We start from the raw sequence: 20,862 nt of genomic DNA, 5'->3' as shown, positions 1-20,862 counted from the left end.
CATACGACAAGACTGCCCTATCTATGCCTGATAGAAAACCCAAGAATCTATAGAAAATTTATTAGCATTTATTAATTGCTAGAAAGACTGATGAATGTAAAGATTTTTCATAGAAAATCAACTACATTTCCATACATTAGCAAACAGAAACTAGAGCTTGAGAGATAGAGAGAGAAAGGGAAAATGTGAGATGAATGGACTGTAATGGTGACTAAAAAAAAAAAAAAAAAAAGATACCTAGGAACAAATACAAAAAGTGTAAGCATGGACCTTTTGACCTTTATGGACAAAATTATAAAACATTCAAGAACTGAATTAATGGAGAGATATTTCATATGCATGGATAAGATGACTCAATATTACAACAAAGGCCTTTTACCCCAAATTAGTTTACAGACAAATGCAATCTCAAATCTCAGTTGAGTATGTTTGTATTTGTTTCTTTTTTCTTTTTCAGCTGAATTTCACACATGTTATCTAAAATTTATATAGAAGAGAAAAGTCCAAGAATAGTCAACTCTGTCCTGAAGAATATTAATGGGTTGACATGCCCAATGTTTATTTTAACACTACAGTAATTAAGTAGTATGGCGCTGACACAGGAAAAAAAGCCCAGAAATAGACCTACTCATATGTTGAAAATTGCTTTGTGACCAAGCAGGCATTTTAGACCAGCAAGGAGAGAATACTCTAATCAATAAATAGCTCTGGAACAAACAGATGTCTTAAATGAAATCAGATCCCTATCTCACGCCATATACAAAAGTTAATTCCAGAAAGATTAAGAGCTTAAATATGAAAAGACAAAATTTCAAAACTGTTAGAAATAAAGTTAGAAGAATTCTTTAGGAATTCTTCAGGGTAGGGAAGAATTTCTTAAACAAGATCCCCAAAGCACAAACAGTGACAGAAAGGATGGATAAACCTCAATTATAATTAAGAAAGCTATAAAAATGTAAGAAGAGCAGCTATAAGCCAAAATCTTTCAGCAAAATAAATAACCAGTAAAATAATCAGATACAAAATATATAAAATACTCCTATAAATGAACAGAAAAAGACAACTTGATCAAAAGTCCAAAGCTATGCACAGCCACGTCATAGAATTAGAAAACAGAGGTCAATAAATATATTTAAAGTATTCCATTTTCTAAGTAATCATGGAAATACAAATAACACCACCCTGAGACTTTTAATTTTTCACCTGCTAGATTGGCAGAAAATAAATATATAAATCTGATGATATTAAATGCTGTAGAGGACGTGGAACAAAAGGAACTCTCCTACCACAATGGTAGGATTGTAAATTAAGACAACCTCTTTAAACACCAACTACCGCTATCCAGGAAAGGTAAAAACACACATACCTTATAAGCCAACAATTCCACTGCTAGTTATACATATCCTAGAGAAATTCTTGCACACATGGACCAAGAGACAAGTGCAAAAATTTCCACAGCAGGACTGTTTGTAGTCACTTAAATGTCCATTGACAGGAGAACAGATCAACTCAGGCAATTCCTATACTGGGATACCATATATTGGTAAAAGTGAATAAATTACTGTGACAAAACAACAAGGTCCTACTGTATAGCACAGGGAACTATATTCAATATCCTGTGATAAACCATAATGGAAAAGAATATGAAAAAGAATGATATATATGTATAACGGAATCACTTTGCTGTACAGCAGAAATTAACACAACACTGTAAATCAACTATACTTCAATAAAACTTTTTTAAAAACTTACTGTGACAAAAATCAACATGAATGAATTTTATGCAGGTAACCTTGAGCAAAAAAAAGCAAGTTACCAGAAAACCACCGTAATAGGATGCCATTTAAATAATGGTTCAAAAACACAAAAATGAAGCAGTATGTTGTACGGAATATAAACATAAGTGATATGACAAAATACAATGAAAAGAAAGGGAATGAGAAACACCATGGGTACATAAGTTTTTACCTTACTGTTATAAGTACTCTTTTATACATACTATTATTTAATTTATTGAAAAATATAATTGAGAATCTGACATCCTAATTTTAATACATGTTTATTTTGTGATCATATATTTATAGTTAACACCTGCAAAAAATGTCACTATTGCATATCACTCTTCAATTAGAGCATACTTATCAGTACATAAGGGACAAACTCTTTCCAATGACCATGAAGTCACGTAATTGTAATTTTTTCATCAGCTGTATTCCCACGTTACAGAAGCAAATTGAATTATCTGATAGGCTGCGCATGGGAGTACTTAGCCATTTTAATGTCTTATGTTTGAGTCCTTCATATTACTGTCTTTCCTCTTCACTAATTACTCCAAAAAGGACAACAATTAGACTTCAAAGGGACCAAGAATTCTGGACATCTGTTTGTGGAAGACACACAGTAGATTTTATATATAGACCTCATTTTACAGGAAAGATACCCCAATTTATAGTACAGGACAGCTCCGCAGAAACTGAGCTGGAATAGACCCTTGCCCAAGACAGGGAACAGAAAGCCTGAGCAGCTGCTAGTTGGGAATCTGGCTTCGGAGAGGGACCCCTTTCTCCTGCGAAGACCACCTCTGCTCAGGTGTGGTTCCTGCTTTCATCCCATGCCTTGTGCAGCAGCACTGGGGGTGGGGGGGACTCTATGAAACAGAACATTTTCTGAAAAGTCTTCTTCATGTTATCTTCAGCCAAGACTATTCAATGATTGTTATTTACTAAAAAATGCCCTAAAGTAACCCAAAGTCATTCTTCATATCACTCCCTATACTAGCTGGAGGGAGACAGAAATGAACTACACATCCTGATTCCCCCCTCTGAGGTCACATGTAGTTGTAGAGACAAGACAGAACCTCATAGAATAGTTAAGTTACAAGACGCAGGTGGCAAAATGTGATTACATCCAAAGGCTTAGGGTTCCCTTTGCACATTTCCTATTACTCAGTAGATCATGTGATTCATTGAGTCCACAAATATTTATCCCACCTCTACCAAGGAGTCAAATTGCTAAGTGTCAACCGGGTAAGTCTCAGTCCAAGGTGCTCCCGGTTTACATGTTGGAGAAGAGAAACATATGGTCTGATAAAGGCCTCAAGAAGCAAGGATAAGTTATTTGGGGCAGGAGGTGACAGGTGAGGACACAGGGAGGGTTGATGGGACAGAGCAATGGACCACGCCAGACCAAAGCACATAGCTGCTGAATAAAAGGGAACCTCTCAATGGAATCCTAAATCTTTGGGCAGGAGAACGTCCTGCTCCTGGGAACATTTAATATGTCGTTTTTTTCCAAGAAGCCAGAAAGACGGCAGGAGATTTCTGTCTAATCAAGGGAAAAAGAACAATCAGGCAACAGATAGCCTTAATGTTCTGTAATCTGCAGGTAGGGTCTCCTCCACACATCTAGTCAACGTCCTGGTTATCCCAATCCAACAGGTAATCTAAGCAACAATAAACAAGAGCCAATACGTAGATGATATTTTGAGAGTTAACACAAGACAAAGCACGTCAGAAACTCACAGACCAGTACATCAACCACAGAAAGATTCGCTCCCACTATCTGCTAAACTTGAAAGGACTTTTCAGTTCTGTGTCCCTTCATACAGGCCATTGGAAAATCTGAAAACAAAACACAACATTGAAATCACTCATCATTGACAACTGTTTAAACTAGAACATCCTTTATGGTCATATAACACATGAAAGTATTTACAGAGTATCATATATCTGCCCAGCCTCCGCTTCCACACTAGACTAAACACTATAGCTGAAATAAGAATTCCAAGAAGAATGTATGTGGTCATCGCCTCAAGTATCTGAGAGCAAAGGAAAAACACTTCCCAGATTTAGGGCAACGTCCCACAGTTTTTAAGGCATCAGCCATTCTAACTGAAGGAAGACTGGGATTCTTAACAAAGGTTCTTGTACTTTGTAAACCCTTAGGGTACATGGATTTGTTTCAGGGGTCTATGAAGGCCACCATCAATTTCCTCATTTATAAAATGGGGTAAACATATCTGTCCTCCCTTCCCCATGAAGTAGTTGCAAGGACCAAGCAAAGTAATACACAGGGAATTTCAACACTGAGACACTGAATAAACATGAGCTACTACTTGCTGATGGTACGTAAGCTGACTGTTCCTCTGGAAAAGGCTCGAAGATTTCATCATATATTCAAAGGCATTCATGATCCAGAAAAGATGAAGAAATAGTTTTTTAAAATCCTTAAAAAAAGGCTCCATGTTGATGATGTTAACAATAAACATTTTTTTTTCAGCCAAGGAAGTACCATATATATTTCAGGGAAATATAAAAAATTACTTCAAGAGCTAAGATTACAAGGTACCCTATTTGTCTAAGTCAAATGGATAGTTTTTCTTGGACCGCAGTTAACAAGTGTGACTGACCTTTATTAGTATCAACACATTTTACGTAGACAGGAATTTTTAGGGAAAAAAAAAATTCAAACTCCTTTTTTATAGAGTTACTACAATTTACCAAATGCCTGATTTTTCATTTTACCAAAACATTTAGCAAAAGTATAAGAATGGAAACAAATGGTTCATGTTTTGTAAAACTAAGGTATTCAGGAGAAATTTAACGTTATCGTTTTGAGGTATAAACATGACAATGTTTTAAAATTAAAAATGCTTTTCAGTTCCAAATCCCTTTGGATAGGGTCAAACTCCAACACCAGGCTAAATTCTATACTGAAGACGGTTGTCTGGGTATAGCTGAGACTTCAAGTAGCTGATTCATGCTCAAAGAACAGGCCTTGGTATTATAGCAAAATATTAGTGAAGTGTACATTTCTTAATGTGTTAAGCTTAAATAAAATATTTAAGGTTGCGATACATCCCTTTAGCGGAGTTTTGATCATTTGGATAAGAGGATATGCTGAGGCACTGCCCCCTCTGAGATGCCGACTCAGATGCAGATCACGTGGTAAAACAGACGCAAAACATAAGGCAGCTCGTAAACTCTAGTGCACGGTCCGGAGTTGCTGCAGGACCTGGGCTTCAGGGTGATCAACTTCTCTCTTTCATTTTAAAGTGAGGAGGTGAAGAAGATAGCATTGTACATTACCATGGGGCTACTAGTTAAATGTCCTTTTAGACTGCACTCCTGATGATTAGGGATCAAGGCTTAATCATTTTATATCCTCTAGCATCACCCATACCGCAAGGGAGGTGATCAAATATAGGTGTGTTGAATGAATAATGCCTTCATTTAGCATGTGGAGATTTTTGTCTACTCAAAGGATTTTTATACTTCATTGTGTATATCCATTATAGGATTATTATATGTTTCAGATTACTTAAACGCACAGAATTAAGCTAGTAGCATATGCCAATGATCTGCTTTAATTCTGCGTGACTGTGTGTGATACAGGGTTGCCTTGTAAACCAACGTGTAACGACTTGCATCTGCAAGGAATGTTGGTTGACTCAAATGTAGGGTTACAATGGGTCCAATAAATATTTCATTCAAGGAAGACCACAGTTCCTCTAAGAAGAGGAAAGTAAGAGTTAAGGTGTTTAAAATTCAGCGAATGGATCTAGAAAGCAGAAAGACTGGACAACTTGATTGATGATTGACTGCTGACATTTTTGCTTCCTTCCTGCCAAACACACTTCCTGGTCCCATCTTGGGAGGTAGGGTGAGCAGAGTATTAACCTCACTTTTTTTTAAAGTGAGGAGAAGGACTTTTTTTTTTTTTTTTTTTTTTAAAGCAATCAATGTTAATCTTGCAAATATCAGTAGAAAAAACTCTTAGTAGGGAACCACTAGATCAAAAATAACTTTCCCAGCTAATGTCATCCATCTTCCTTCCTTAAGACAGGATTTAGTTAAAATAAATGAACACTTTCTCAAGCCACACAAGTTTCTTTAAAACCATCACTAAGGCAGTTTCCTAGTTTTTCTTTACAACACATTCTCATCTCTCTCAAGTCAATTATAACATCTAACTTTACATTTTTGGCTGCTATAATTTTTAGACCATTCCTTTCACCATTTTTTTTCCTTAGGAGGAGACAACACTTATGAAATCTCTTTTCAAATAGCTTCATTGTAATTTCAATCCTCTCTCCCTTGACCTACTTAAACTCAATTTCTTCAGCATTCTTCATCCAACCTGTTTCCTAGATATTTGATTATTTTTCCATTTCTCTATAGGAAGACCCTATTCAAACATTTTTAGGCACATCCCATTTGCATCTCCGTTTAGCCAAGAATACAGTACACAATATATCCTGAAAGTTGTGGTTGTTTTTTTTTTTTTTTTGGCCACACCACGTGGCATGCGGGATCTTAGTTCCCCGACCAGGGATCAAACCCAGGTCCCCCTGTAGTGGATGCGTGGAGTCAACCACTGGACCGCCAGGGAAGTCCCCTGAAAGCTCCTCCTTTAATAACATATTAGATTGAAGAAATTTTAGCTCAAAATTTTTGTTTAAAGGATATTAAAATGTAAACAAGCACTCATTCCAATCAGTGGCATAAGTACCATAAGGTAAACTCTAATTGTACTATCTGGATGCAATAGCTAAATAAAAAAAAAAAAAAAGAAGCAGAGGTGGTGTTTTTATTTTTAAATTTGTTTTAATAGTTGCCACGCTGGGGTCTTTTTTGCTTTTGTTATTTAAGAAAAAAAAAAGTTTGATTCCTTTAATCCCTCCAGAACATGTAACAAAGAGGCAGCATTATTAGTGCATTGTCAGTTTATCCTTCTAAGGGGGGCTCACTGATTAGGTGAAAGAACGTAGGACAGAATTCTACCAAACAGAAGCCTGGGTCCTTGTCCTAATTCTGCCACTTAAGAGCTCAATGAGCTTGAACAAGACTCTTCAATATCCACCATCAATTTCTTCATAAAATGGGGTAACCACACCTGCCCTCCTTTCCCCACTGAGTAGTTGCGAAGACCAAGCAAAGTTATACTTTGGGATACTGGGGACTGCAACACTGAGACACTACATAAACATAAGCTACTAATGGCTGATGGTACAGCGTAACAGCATCATTAAATAAAAGTCCAGGATACACACACACACACACACACACACAAAATTCTTTACAGCATTATTCACAGGAGCCAAGAGGTGGAAGCAGCCCAAATGTCCCTCAGCAGATGAATGAATAAAGAAAATGTGGTTTACCTACATAATGGAATATTATTTGGCCTTGAAAAAGAAGGAAATTCTGTCACATGCTACAACATGGATGAGCCTTCAGGTCATGATGCTAAGTAAAAGAAACCAGTCACAAAAGGACCAGTACAGTATGATTCCATTTATATGAGGTACCTCGGGTAGTCAAAATCATGGAAACAGAAACTAGAATGGTAGTTGCCAGGGACTGGGGGGAGGAGGAAACAAAGAGATATTGGCCAACAGGTAGAGAGTTTCAGGTTTGCAAGCTGAGAAAGTTCTAGAGATGCAACACAACAACCGTAACATAGTCAACACGACTGAACTGTACACTTCAAAATGGTTAAGAGGATTAATAAAATCCACTCTGGTGTGGTTAGTTTAAGGTAAATTGCAATTAGATGGGATTTAAACAAAATTAAACCAAAATAACAGCTTTTGTTGGACCCTCAGTTAGCAATCTTGATAACCTTAGAAAAAAGCACATCACTGGATAGCAAAGGCTCTATCCCCAAAGAGACATCCACTTCATGGTGGGGCATCTATTCCAGCCCTCCCCCACCCCAGCAGTATCTCCCATCCACCTACTTCCCATTCCTACGGCCTTTGGCTCACTGCTGTTAGCCCATCACTTATCACCTTATGCTCCGTCAGGACACACATGTCTGGCATCATCATTAATTAGACCAGGAGCTTCTTGAGGGAGAAACCACATCTAGCAGATCTTTGATACTCCTTCTTCTAGCTCCTAGCTCAATAGCACAACACCACCCATCAAATGTTTGCTAATTGAATAAATTCTACTGTCTTACAGTTTTCAACATCCTTCCTTTAGTTGTTGGTGGGGCAAAAACTCAAGAGCAGAGAGAAGTTGAGTGTTTTAACTGCCTAAAGGTCTTTGTGCTGTTCCCCGTTCATATCTGGTAGAGAGAAAAAGAGGGAAGAATCGTGTATTTATAGCTGTGTTTATAAAGATACCACAAAGATGTTCAGTTACAGCTCTCAATGAAAAAGAAGGCTTGAGCAGCAAAGTTTACAATAATCCTTCCCCAATCCATTTATGGTTTTGAAACAGCCAGAAGTCTGTATTATATTAACAGTCCTTAAAAGGGTTCTTACACAAGAGTGCAGTTTGAATGTGGGCAAACCTCAGCACCCTAGAACTCCCATTAATAAAACCCATAAATCCACTGTAAGAGAGTGTTGAATTAGAGTATCGGGTTCCCTTTAATACATGTAACTCTTATCCATTAGAAACTTAAAACTCACTCCTGGGTAGATTGCCAAGATAAATATAGCCATAAGGAAACAGGGAACGATATGTAATTTTATTCCTAAAATACTCAGGTGTTACTCAGAAGAGAAAACGTGAGAAGAGCAAGAGAGCATTGTGTTAACTTGCTCTTGATAATGGAGACACGAATCTACAGCCACAAGATTAAGAAGCACAGAGCCTGCCTTTACTCTCAAGGGGCTCAAAGTCTAGTGCAGGGGACAGGACACTGCCTCTGTCCCGGGGATGGATAGGGGTGCGATTGGACCTGATCGATGAGCTGCTGTCAACATCACGTAATAGTCCAAATGCCACTCAGGGCAGCTGTCACTGGACAGTACAGATGTGCCACCCAGCACTCACTACCGAGTCAGAAACAACTCCAAGACAGTAGTGACCACGTAACGGAGCAGAGCCCTATGGGGCCTTCCCAGGACAGAACCCCCCACCCCAAGTCCTCTGCCTGCCTCGTCTGTAGAAAAACTTGAGCCAAAGGATACGTTTCATCAGAGAAGTGAGAAAATGCAGATACAAAGGAAAACCGTCAAACAAAACAAAACAATAATAATTTAGTCATTAAACAAAGTCAAGGACCTTTAGTTCCTCTTCAAGGGCTACGGATAATATTCTGAGGCGGATAATGTCCTGTGAGCTGTTGTGCAGATACTGAAACCCCACCAGGTGGAAGAAGTTAACTACATGATGACCAGACTGTAGCCACGACATAAGCTGCCACAATGCCAAAGAAACGGGAACAAACCAATCCTGGAACTGAAGACTAACTGTACTTAAAACAATCAAGATGACGCTGATCAGACCCCCCCATGACCAAATGCAAGATGACTGTCAGAACTGACTGTGCTGTCCTGCATGAAGCCCCCTCCCTCTACCTACACACCCCTGAAACTCCCCTTGAAAAGCTCTTGCCCCCGATTGGCAATGGGGAGTTGGTTCTTTGGGACGTGAGTCCACCTTCTCCCCAGGACTGCTGGCCTCCTCAATAAAGCTATCTTTCCTTTTACCCAACACTTGTGTCTCAGTACTGGATTCTTGAGCAACAAGCAGTCGAACCTGAGTTTGGTAACAACCATATATAATGGTGTATGGTGACCTTGCACAACTAAAAAGGGAATGAAAATAGCAGTTTCATTGCTTCTAATACAGACTCCCCATTAGACACTGAATCTGAAGGCAGGAGCAGTGTGTACCAGCCACCTGTGCCCACCCCAGTCCCCTATCTGGGAACTCTGGACTGGACGTGTACAGCTCATGCAGTTATCACTGGAACCAAGAGTGTCACATATAACTTATCAAAAGGTCAAGCAGCCAGTCTACGGCAGAGATGGAATCCAAATCCAGGCTTTCCTGAGTTGAGCAGTTGTGACAGAGACCACATGACCAGCAGCACCTTAAACATCTCCTATCTGACCCTTTACAGAAAAAAACCTTCTGACCCCTGGACCAAGGCTTTGAGCTTGGGAGGATGAAATTAACATTGACGGAAATAAGAAAATGCAGAGAAGAAAGGGTTTGAAGGACAAAAATGGGGAGCTCCATTTTAAACGTCAGAACTGATAGAGATGCCGTAGAAAGGAAGATGTGAGATACTAACACTAGGGAGAGAGGCCAAGGGCAGAGGTGCAGACTTAAAGTGATGATGAAGCAGTGAGAAGGACGAGATGGTAAAAGGAAAGATGGCAGTGGTTTAAAACTCGTTATGGACATGAAGCTCTCTATTCAAAAGGAGAACTTACACTGAAGTCCCAATATGTCAAACAAGAAAAAAAAAAAAAAAAAAGAGAGAGCTGCTTTGGCTGAATCTAGGAAGAATACACCAGAACTCAAGCTGCTGGGCAGCCCTCTGCCTCTGTAGCAGCTCCCAAGAATCCACCAGTTTGTAAACCAAAGGCATGCCTCCAACGATAAAAGCCAGAAGGTCAAGGTTGGTGCATTTGGCTGGATGAACTTCCACACTTTGGTGGAGGGAAACAGTGGAAGAGATTGAAAAGGAACAACCAGAGAGGTAGTAGAAATAGGCTTATGTTGTAGCCAGGACCTGCCCGACAAAACTGAACACAGTAGAGAAGAACAACCCTGAGACCAGTGTGAGAAAGAGCCAGCCAGCCTGCTGGGGGATGGGGGACCACCCAGAGGAGAAGGAGCCACCCAAGCTGACAGCTGCCAACCTACAGACACAGGCAAGAGGCCATCCCAGATCAGCCAGTCACCAGCTCACCTGCCAGCTGGCCAGTGATGCATGGAAGAGCATCGTGACCTAAGCCACTAAACGGAGAGCAGTTTGTTCTGATGTAAAAGACAGTACAGGAGTTGATGCTGTATGTACTGCGTGATCATAACTGCTCTAGAGGATTTCAAAAAGCTTTGCTTTTTCCTCTTCTATCTTTCAAATTGGCTATCATGAACAGTAATCACTCAGTAAGTGTTGTCAGGACTGTGTTATTACTATTATTGTCAATTAACACTGGAGATGGGTGGAATTACAGCACCAGCGTATATGACTGCACCTACCCAGCGATGTTTATGAGTTACGCAGAGGCCTAACAGGTGCACAGGGCTTTCACATACTTTTGCTTTCTTACAGGTAGAAAAAAATGCAACCTAAGTTAATATGTATTTCAACAATAAATGAACTCACAATGTTGGAAATTAGACATATTTTGCCAGTTTTCTAGCTGTATTTGGAAGGTAGTTGCTATGAGCAAAAGAGGGCTGACGGTGGTTCAATGCAAAAATCAAGAGACAACATTAAAATCAACAATGGGAAAATAATTTGAGCCTAAAATATTTTCCAGAGAATGTCTCCCATACTTCATGTTTTTGGTGATGAGACCTCTCTACTGGATTTTATTTCTTACCAATTAAATGTGTTATTTTTCCCCCTATGTGTAGCCATCTAGTTTCAATACCTGCCACATGTTCTTGGGATTTTATCCAATAGTCTATTTTGTGGGTTTAAGAGAGTATGTGATACAGGCATACACACATACTTCTCTCCTACCCCCCACGTGATTTTCCCAGTAAGATTCATTTTTAAAAACATGTCTAATGTTTCTTGAATAAAAAATTCATCTTTGGGTTGAAGGTGAATAACCACATTCCTGTTTCTTCTTTCTTCTGAAAAGGCCAGGTAGGGGAATATTTCCAACTGGGTAGGATTCTCCCAGTGTCTAAGGCATTTATGGACTAAGGTAATATGAGAAACATTTCTTTCCTCTTTTATAGTATGTTTATTGATAAATGTGGGGAATAAAAACATGGTCAACTGAACAAATGCTTCCTCCTGAAAGTTTTTTTTTTTCTTTTTAAAGTCTAAACCCATAGATGCAAAGAACAAAAAATGAAATGGGAGTAGACTAAAACGTAGGGTAGAGAAAACAATAGGCAGTGGCAATTCACAGAGTAGAAAGAGTGAGAACTAAAGTATCAAGAGACTGTGGACTCCTTTGGGGACACTGTTCAGATGAAAAGAAAAGCCACCCCCCACCACCACCCTATAAAAGACCAGCAGTCAAGAAGCTTCTGGTCAGCTTTATGTCATGCTCCTAATTATGAATGGATAACCCCAAATCAAACTTCTGAAGAAAGTCTCCAGATGCAAGAATAAAATCCAAATAAAAAGTTTAAAAAACACTGACAGTACAGAAAAATCTTTAAAAGATAATCTTAAGAGATATAAGAGAAAATACTATAGCCATGGAATAAGGACAAGAAGCTATAAAAGGGGAGATAAGAGGAAAGCTCTTGGGAATTAGACATTTTCAAAAATAAAAATTTCAATAGGTAGGTTAAAAGTGGAGAAGAACTCGGTTAGTAGTACAAAAAGACAGAGGGATAGTAGGGAAAAAATGAGTAGAGAAGAAAACTCTAATCAGACACGTGAAAAACTAGAGAACCAGAAAGAAGAGGAAAGAACGGGGGAAGAAATTATCAAAAACAAGTAAGTAGACAAATAAACAAATAACACACTTTCCAGAAGTAAGTGACTGGCCCTTCACACTGAACATTCACACGAAGAGCCGGGCACAAGAAATAATAAGCCTCACACCAAGGCGAAATTTCAAAATTCCAAGGGAAGAACAGTTCTCAAAATATTAGAGAAAATTATATAGAAATCGAACTCAGAGACAGAATGACATGGGCAGTCACAACAGCAGTGCTGGATGCCAGAAGAAAACAAAACAATGCCTTTAAAATTCTGAAGAAAAACGCTTTTCATACATCAATACTATACCCAGCCAAACTAGTAATTAAATGTGAGGCTAGAATAAAGACATCTTCAAGTTGGTAAGGTCTCAGAAAAGTAACCTTCCTCTGGAAGGTTCCATGTTTTCTGGCTGCTGAGCCTTTCCTAATGTTAGCCATTACTCACATTACTTATCAGGCCTTCCCTCTTCTCCACTCCCCACTTCCTACTTTACAAGCTAAACTCCATCCTGGAAGGTATAGTTCGAAGCCATCACCACCTCCAGGAAAGATTTTCTGTTCCTGCCAGCAGGGGGCAGTCTATTCCTCTGGAGACTCACAGACCTCTTTACTCCCCTAAAATACTTCTGCTTCTGACTAGTGTGATTTAAGGCCACGACTTTTCTCCCTAAACAAATACTAGAAGTTTTCTACAGCAAAATAATCTGCCTGTTTTTTTCTTGTGGCTCTGGTCTTGCAATGCCTTCCCTACTCCCAACTGTGACTAATACACTTTCTTCAATATAGTAGACATTTACTGATAAGAGAGCAATTGACTTAAAGTTTAGCATTAATCCATTCTTCTAAGAATACCACTCCAAACCTATTTCATCTCTGCTCCAATGCCTTCCACAATCAGATTTCCCAACTCAGAGTCTCTGCACGTAGGGCAGGAAGGATCATTTTTGGGGAGTGAAAAGGAAAAGAAACAAAAAATTCTTTCAATTAAAAAAAAATGATCTTAGGACCCAGCAACATCCATGCAAAAATTTGTAAATGAATGTTTGTAAGAGCATTATCCACAATAGCTTAAAGATGGAAACAACCCAAATGTCCACCAACTGATAAATGGGTAAATAAAATGTGATATATACATACAATGGAATATTACTCGACAAGGAAAAGGAATGGAGTACTGATACATGCTATAACAGGAATGAACGTTGAAAACGTTATGTAAGTGAAAGCAGCCAATCACAACAGACCTCCTACTGCATGATTTCATTTACATGCAATAACCAGAACAGACAAATCTATAGAGACAGAAAGTTGAATAGTGGTTGCCTAGGGCTGAGGTGGGTGGGGAGAATGGACATGACCACTAATTTAGAACACGGGACTTCTTTAGGGGACAATGAAAATGTTCTAAAGTTGATTATAGTGATGGTTGCACCATGCTAAATATTCTAAAAATCACTGAATTATACACTTTATTTTTTAAAAAATATCTATTTATTTATTTATTTAATTTTGTCTGCTCTGGGTCTTAATTGCTGCATGCGGGATCTTTTTTTTTTTTTTTTTTTTTTTTCAGTTGTGGCACGTGGGCTTCTTAGTTGCGGTATGCATGTGGGATCTATTTCCCCGACCAGGGATAGAACCTGGGTCCCCTGGATTGGGAGCACACAGCCTTACCCACTCGACCATCAGGGAAGTCCCGAATTGTACACTTTAAATGAGTGAACTATGTCTCAATAAACCTATTCTAATAAAAAATGTGGGAATAAATTAAATTTCATCAATGAAATAAATTTATGATGAAATTTATGATGAAATTAAATTTCATCAATGTGGGAATAAATTAAATTCCTATATTATTTGTGTTTAAGACAATATTATTTGTGTTTAAGAGCACTAGCTTAAATAGGCCAGGCTTTGTAAAGTACGGCAAACCTGAACAAGATCAAAATGTGCATCTGGGATCAGAAAACACCAAGTTGAAAAACAAGGTCATATCAGTTACTTGCCTCAAAATAAATATTTAATCTGTTCACTGTAGAGCTTACTAGTTTAAGAGAAGCCATAATAAAGCAGTAGTGAAAACTACTGGGTTTTATGGGAATCACAGACGGCCTGGTTATATAACCTTACATAGGTCACTAAATTTCAAAAGGTATTTTCTCTAGTTTCACTCCTTGCCAATCACCTTATTTCATGGGTGTATTCTTGGCAATTAATGGATAATATATTTCATATTTACAGAGTGTCAGGATATGAAAGCACTGTTGAGGTTTATTCCAGGCATTTGCACACACTTAGGGCATGGGATCTTCAGGGTTGGTAAGTTAAAGCACCCACTTAGAAAGGCTTCCTGTTTGAGGGATGCAATCATAGTTACAAAACAAATGTAGAAGAGGTCTGAGTCTTCCAAAATGAATGGAAAAAGTGTTTGAAACTCTCTGAAAAGTAAATAATGATTTCATATATTTTTGAACTTTAAGGTTTCATTTTGAAATAGGTCCCACAAAGGCACAATGACATACTGGTGGAGGAAAGTAGATTAAAAATAGCCTAATGAATGACCCATCTACAATCCTTCTTTTGTACACCTTCTTCAAAGATATCAGAATTAAGAAATCAGACCTACCAAACCATGATTTTAACTAAAAGTAAACTTAAATCCGATTCTTTGTATCTTCTTTCAGAACATATTCCAATTCTCACTCACCCTAGTGTAACTCATTTGAATACATCAGAGGTTTAAGATATGGGCCTAATTTTAAAGAAGAAAAATGGATGTAGGTAAACTATTTTCATTAAACATACGATATAGCCCTTCAATTATTTTGCCTTTGTTTTAAATTCTCTTCATTTTCTTTCATCTTCTACTTCACTTGTAACTATAAGCTTTTTTAGTCTGTATGACAAATAACACGAATCTGGTTTGATTTAGGAATAATATTATGATCCACGCTGGGTTGAAAAATATTTAAAAGTTCTATGCAGCTGTGTCACTGAACTCAGAACTTACAGCAGTGAGAGACAAAAATGCACCAATCGGATAACTAAAGACTTTGTGGTTTGTGAAAAGCAAACCTACAAGATATTGGGTTGTATGATGATGTGATATGAGCCTGTGAAACTGTTTAATTTTGGTCTGTGAAAAAATCACATGAATAAACGAGTGCAAATAGAACACTCTTATTTCTGGAATACAGACTCTTATTTACTTTTCTTGACTTTTCTTTGCACCCAGGTGCAAAATATAGAGTGTAGAATTCAGATTCTAAATTGCAACTTATATTAGCTACACCGCAAATTTGGGGCAATTAACTTCACTAGTCATACATTCATTATTTAATTTCAACTTCATAATTTTTCTATTGTAGTAAGAACATTTAACAAGAAATTTGCCCTCTTAACAATTTCTAAATGTAGAGCAGAGGATTGTGAACTGCAGGCACAGAGTTGTACAGGAGATCTCTAGGACTTATTCATCTTACATAACTGAAACTTTCTCTCCGGGGAATAGCAGCTCCCCATATCCTCCTCTAGCCCCAGGCAACCTCCATCCTGCTCTCTGCTTCTAGGAGTTTGACTACTTATGATACCTCGTATCAGTGGAATCATAAAGTGTCTGTCCTTCCGTGATCGGCTTATTTCACTCAGCATATGTCCTCCACTTTCATCCATATTGTCACAGCATAATGTTTGAAATGGTTCACTTGGGTAGAGCAGATTAGTTGGTGGCAACTGGGCCACACCTTGCTGTATAAGTTTCCTGCCTCTGCCCTTTATGAATCCTCTCGCAGTCAAGACTGTGTCACACTTGGAGATGACTTCCCTGCTCGCTGAGGTGAGAACATTGTTTTGATGTCCGGAAGTCCTGCTGTTTTTTTTTTAAAAGTCAAGGTCTCCTGGCAGCTCCTCTGCAAACTACTATGGCAGCTGGGCTACAGGTCACATGCATATTACATAACGGCAGTCCATGCATTCAAACGAGTATCTCCAAGCCACGATTTCCATAGCAACACACAGAGATTTTACTCATCTCAGAGATGAAGCAGCCAGCAGAAGTATTCTAATGTTAGTTACCCTTGATTTTCTTTTCTTTTCTTTTTTTTTTTTTTTAAGCAAGATCAACACAGCACTTTTTTCGAAGCAGTCATTTTTTCAAAAGAAAACCGATGAAAACTGTGTTAAAATATGTTCATTTAAAAGTTACCGAGTATCACACACACCAAGGCCCTTTGAACATGAACAACAGTCTATGCTTTAGAAATAGCTGCTATTTGAACGAATGCATGGGACAAAGAATCCAAATCATGACCATTAGTGAAACGAGACAGTCTCAGCTAAATTCTGTACTTCTACGTTTCATATGTCTTTTCCAGCCCCCCCCCTCCCCCTCCATATATATGCACTTTATTGTTGTGGGATGGAGAAGAAAGTGCTCCAAGGGAACAATTTTAATTAATAAAATCCTTTCTTGCTTTATTTTTGAAAAGCATAATGCAATCCATTTTTTAAATATAAGAAAAATGCCATCATAAAACACCTAGGGAGTAAAATTTGGGAGAAAGATTGTTGACTAAGAGAATAAACATTAGCTTGAAGAATGTTTGTTTTTCTGAGCAGAGAAATGGTTTCCTGAAAAAACTGAAGTAAAATCCTTTTGACATTAGAAGGAGTTTTTCCTCTTTGTATATTCAGGGATCCTTTTTGTGTGTCTAAATAAAGCATCCACCCACGGAAACAAGTTGCTTGGATTATAAAACAACATAAAAGGCAAGACCACTCTTATATATCACACTGCCTTTCTCTGCCAAGGGAAGAAAGTACATTCCATTTCTTGTACCTCTTTTCCGCCAGAGAGACCACATGTGCACTTCAGGAGGAACTTCCACAGGTGGCCCATCACGGACCCAGCATGACATGCAAAGAGCCTGACAGAGAACGGAGGGTTTTACCTTTGCTTTCTCCAGCTGGGCCTGGGCCTGTCGTCGTGCTTCTCTGCGCACCGTCTCCCGATCTTCCTCCAAAGAAACATCTGAATCGGACGGACGGCTGGTGTAGGAGTCTGCCGAACCCTGGAGAGGGAAATTGACCTTTTAAAAGAGATTGCGTCTATGAGGTTTGCAATGGACACGTCTCACTGACACGGCAGTCAGCTTCCTAGACCGTGCTATCCATTCCTGAAAAGAGGAGAAAATAATCCACCTGGTGGCAAACCAGCTCCGCACATCACGCTCTGGTCTGCAGACCACGCAACTAGGAGAGCTGTGCCTTCCAAGTTACCATTCCTTCCCAAATCGTACGGGCCAGTTAGCGGCAGCCTTTCTGGAAGCCAGAACAAGTTCTTTGTATCACCAAACCAGCTCTGTGCTGCAGTGCAGCGTAGGGCACAGACGGGTTTCAAGGAGAGCTTCAAGAACAGTCTACAGCTACAGCAAGAATTTACAATTAGAAAGAAGCCAGGCTAATAAAACATACAGGAAAGTCGAACGAGTTATCAACTTGAACTCTCTGAAATGTCACTACCATAGATGTCACCCGCTTTCATCTTAAGCATCCTTTTGTACCTACCTCTGTATTCACCTGATGCCTTCTCTGACAAAACTGTAATGCAATACCCGCCAGCTTCCCTCAATCTTTAAGCAACGCATTTTTTTTCAATCCCTTTAAATAGAGATTTCATCAAAGCTGTCTACAGAAAACACCTGCCCGGGAGAGCTCCTAGGGCGATAAATCACAGCATAGGAAAAGGAGCCCAGAGGATTAGAGGATTAGAGGACTCTCTCCGGCTCCCTCTCCAGCAATCAACATATTACTCATCACCGGCGCCCCGGACAAGCCTCACTGTACCAGCAGCAGAAACAACGACAAAATAACGTCTCCCCTCAACGAGAGCCCTGGAGCTTACACAGATGTCCGAATTCTTCAGCCTTCCTCCCTTGGCGCGTTTCAGAAGCCTGATCCAGGTGGCCTTCATCAGCCAGACAGCGCCCTTCCCGTCCGCAGCTGCAGCCCCGGGCACCGGTCCTCAGTGCGCGCTGAGCCCCGCAGAACCCCTTCTCTGTTCCCGTCCATGCTCTGGGCAAACCCCTCCTCTCCGTCCCTTTCTGCCTCCGGGGCTTTCACTTCCTACCCCGGAGGACTCCAGTCCAAGGAGATTCTTATTTTCCCATCCCAGCCAGTGGGGAGGGGAAACAAACACTCGAATGATTTCGATTGCTTGAAAGATAACACTTCAAGCGCATCCAAAGGCATCAACTCGTCCTAAACTTCATGCATCTTATTACCCTATTCTCTTCCCGACTCTTGGATCGTTAAAAGACGTTAGTTGTAAGAGAGCCTTTAAAACACACGCACACACATACACACACAAACCAACCTAGTGCAAAACGTATGCAGTGACATTTGCAAGTGCAAAGGTCAAGCCTTATCTTCAGAGATCTGGAGGGGGAGGGCGGAGGACGCGCTCACCGCACTGGGCATGCTCCGTGTGTAGCCTTTTTACGCAGACGCTCACATCACATGGTTAGTCTCTGTCAAATTGCCGTTTTGCATCCAAAGTGTAAACATCTGGAAAGGGCTTTTTACTTCTATAGTAACAGGCACCTGGAATGTTTGGCATGTTTTTACTTCAGATCAAACATTCTCTCAAAAAATAAAGTGTAATCTCTCGCTCCCTCTTTTTCTTTTTTTTTTCATTTAAGGATCACTTTCCATTAATCTGCTGCAGAAAGTATATCCTATGCCACTGGACAATTCGTAGATAATAAATGTGATATACATTGATGGGCAACCGGAATCAAATCACGCTCATCCATCCTAATATCAAGCCGCTCTTGATGGCTCTTGATTTCCAAAACAAAATGTGAGAGATTTGCCCATCGAATTAGGACTTGAAAGTAATCACAGCGCTAAGCAATGCGTTTAACTGAGCTCAAAATGACGTCGAACTGCTTCTGCAACTGAGAAACTACCTTTCCAAATAAAGTCACTGGAATAAATAACAGTGTGAATTGTTATCACGTAATTATGAAGAAACTTCAAAGCTTGGTTGATTTATTAGGTGGAGTTAAGATTCATAGAACAAACTCTTCTTACAAATAAAGCGATTGGGGCTTGGGAAAGAAAGATACTTATTCATTTCCACTACTAATGGAATTACATTTTCGAAAGTTTATGAAGAAACACACACTTCCAGGTTTCTTAAACATAAAATACTATCACTGCATTCCGAACTACATTTCTGTTTGAGTGTCCTGGTGGGGATTGTTTTGTAAATTCTCATGCGAATGAAAGAAAGGATTCTTATGAAAATCTTCCTTACTTTCCCTCCCTCCCTCCGTCCCTTCCTAACCCTCCCCACCCCCATTCCTTTCATTTCTAGGCTAAGACCAATCTTCATGACTTAAATGCCGGAAAATACAGTAGAATAGAGGCTTTAGAATAAACGTTGTAGATCAAATGCACCCTCATTGTGGTATCATAACATAAATTAATAAATAGATTACCTACCTTGTTATCAAGTGAATGTAAAATGCATGAGGAATAGAAAATGCATTTCAAGTTTTTCATTCTAGTACAATTCACAAGGGAGATAGGGGTTTTTCTACACCAACACACAGGCTAGGGGATTCCTAACTTTCCCAGAGGGTTTCCTATAGCAGGGATAGTACAGTAGAAAATTACCATGAAGCACGATTATATCCCATAAAGGACGTCAGGCCCCATAGTCACAAGTGCTGGCATTTTAAACCCAGTCACCCTGCCATAGGGTCAGGTCACGCCTCAGTGAAGATACGAAGTTTCTGTCATTAAGAAGCCCAAAATGAGAGGAAGAGAGTAACACACACACACACACACACACACACACACATAATTGTGTGTGATCTCATTCCCTTTTGAACAAAATAAGATTTAAAAAATCCTTTGCTCATAATCAGATGTAGCTTTTAATTACATGGTCATTTTGAGTCCTGTTTCCAGGTTGAAATAATTAAGTAGTTTAAAAGGCCCTCTCCACTGAGTTTTGGCAATGATCTTTTTTTTTTTCTTATATATTTTTTAACATCTTTATTGGAGTATAATTGCTTTACGATGGTGTGTTAGTTTCTGCTTTATAACTGCAATGATCTTTTGAATATTTGCAACAATATATTAACCTTTGACTACTTAACGATATGAGGTGTGACTTGAACTGATGTCCACGTGACTTTCATTCCTTGGATATGTGAAGTACACACTTTCCAAATACTTTTCATTATAGAAGTTACATGTATCCATTATAGGACAAGAGACACACAGATAACATTTACTTTAAATTCTCCCATCCAAAGAGACTCACTATTAAATGGTAGCGCTGTTTAGCTTCCAGAGTTCTTGCATTTTTGAAAGTCACCCTCCAAATGTGTGTGCCTTACAATTAATCTCCTTCCTTTCGGGAGTGTGGATTTATGCAGTTAGAAGTGGTCTATCTAATTAAGCTTTCGCCTTTGGTACC

At 39.2% G+C, this 20,862-nt stretch overlaps 1 protein-coding gene across 8 annotated transcripts in view; it reads right to left on the bottom strand.

Annotated features, from left to right (window-relative positions):
• Window positions 1-20,862, bottom strand: part of CACNB2 (calcium voltage-gated channel auxiliary subunit beta 2) — a 416,172-nt gene that overhangs the window by 127,568 nt on the left and 267,742 nt on the right. For 6 of the 8 annotated variants that reach the window (XM_068562066.1, XM_068562101.1, XM_068562091.1 and 3 more), the window contains exon 3: window positions 17,321-17,440. In XM_068562066.1, the coding sequence (XP_068418167.1) occupies window positions 17,321-17,440 (120 nt within the window). Of the gene's footprint in view, window positions 1-17,320; window positions 17,441-18,273; window positions 18,351-20,862 lie in introns of those variants that run through there. The other 2 variants (XM_068562082.1, XM_068562125.1) reach the window with 1 other exon arrangement.

Source organism: Eschrichtius robustus, chromosome 1 (assembly GCF_028021215.1).
Source record: "Eschrichtius robustus isolate mEscRob2 chromosome 1, mEscRob2.pri, whole genome shotgun sequence".
Classification (NCBI taxonomy): Eukaryota; Metazoa; Chordata; class Mammalia; order Artiodactyla; family Eschrichtiidae; genus Eschrichtius; species Eschrichtius robustus.
This window is presented reverse-complemented; position numbering and strand designations above follow the sequence as displayed.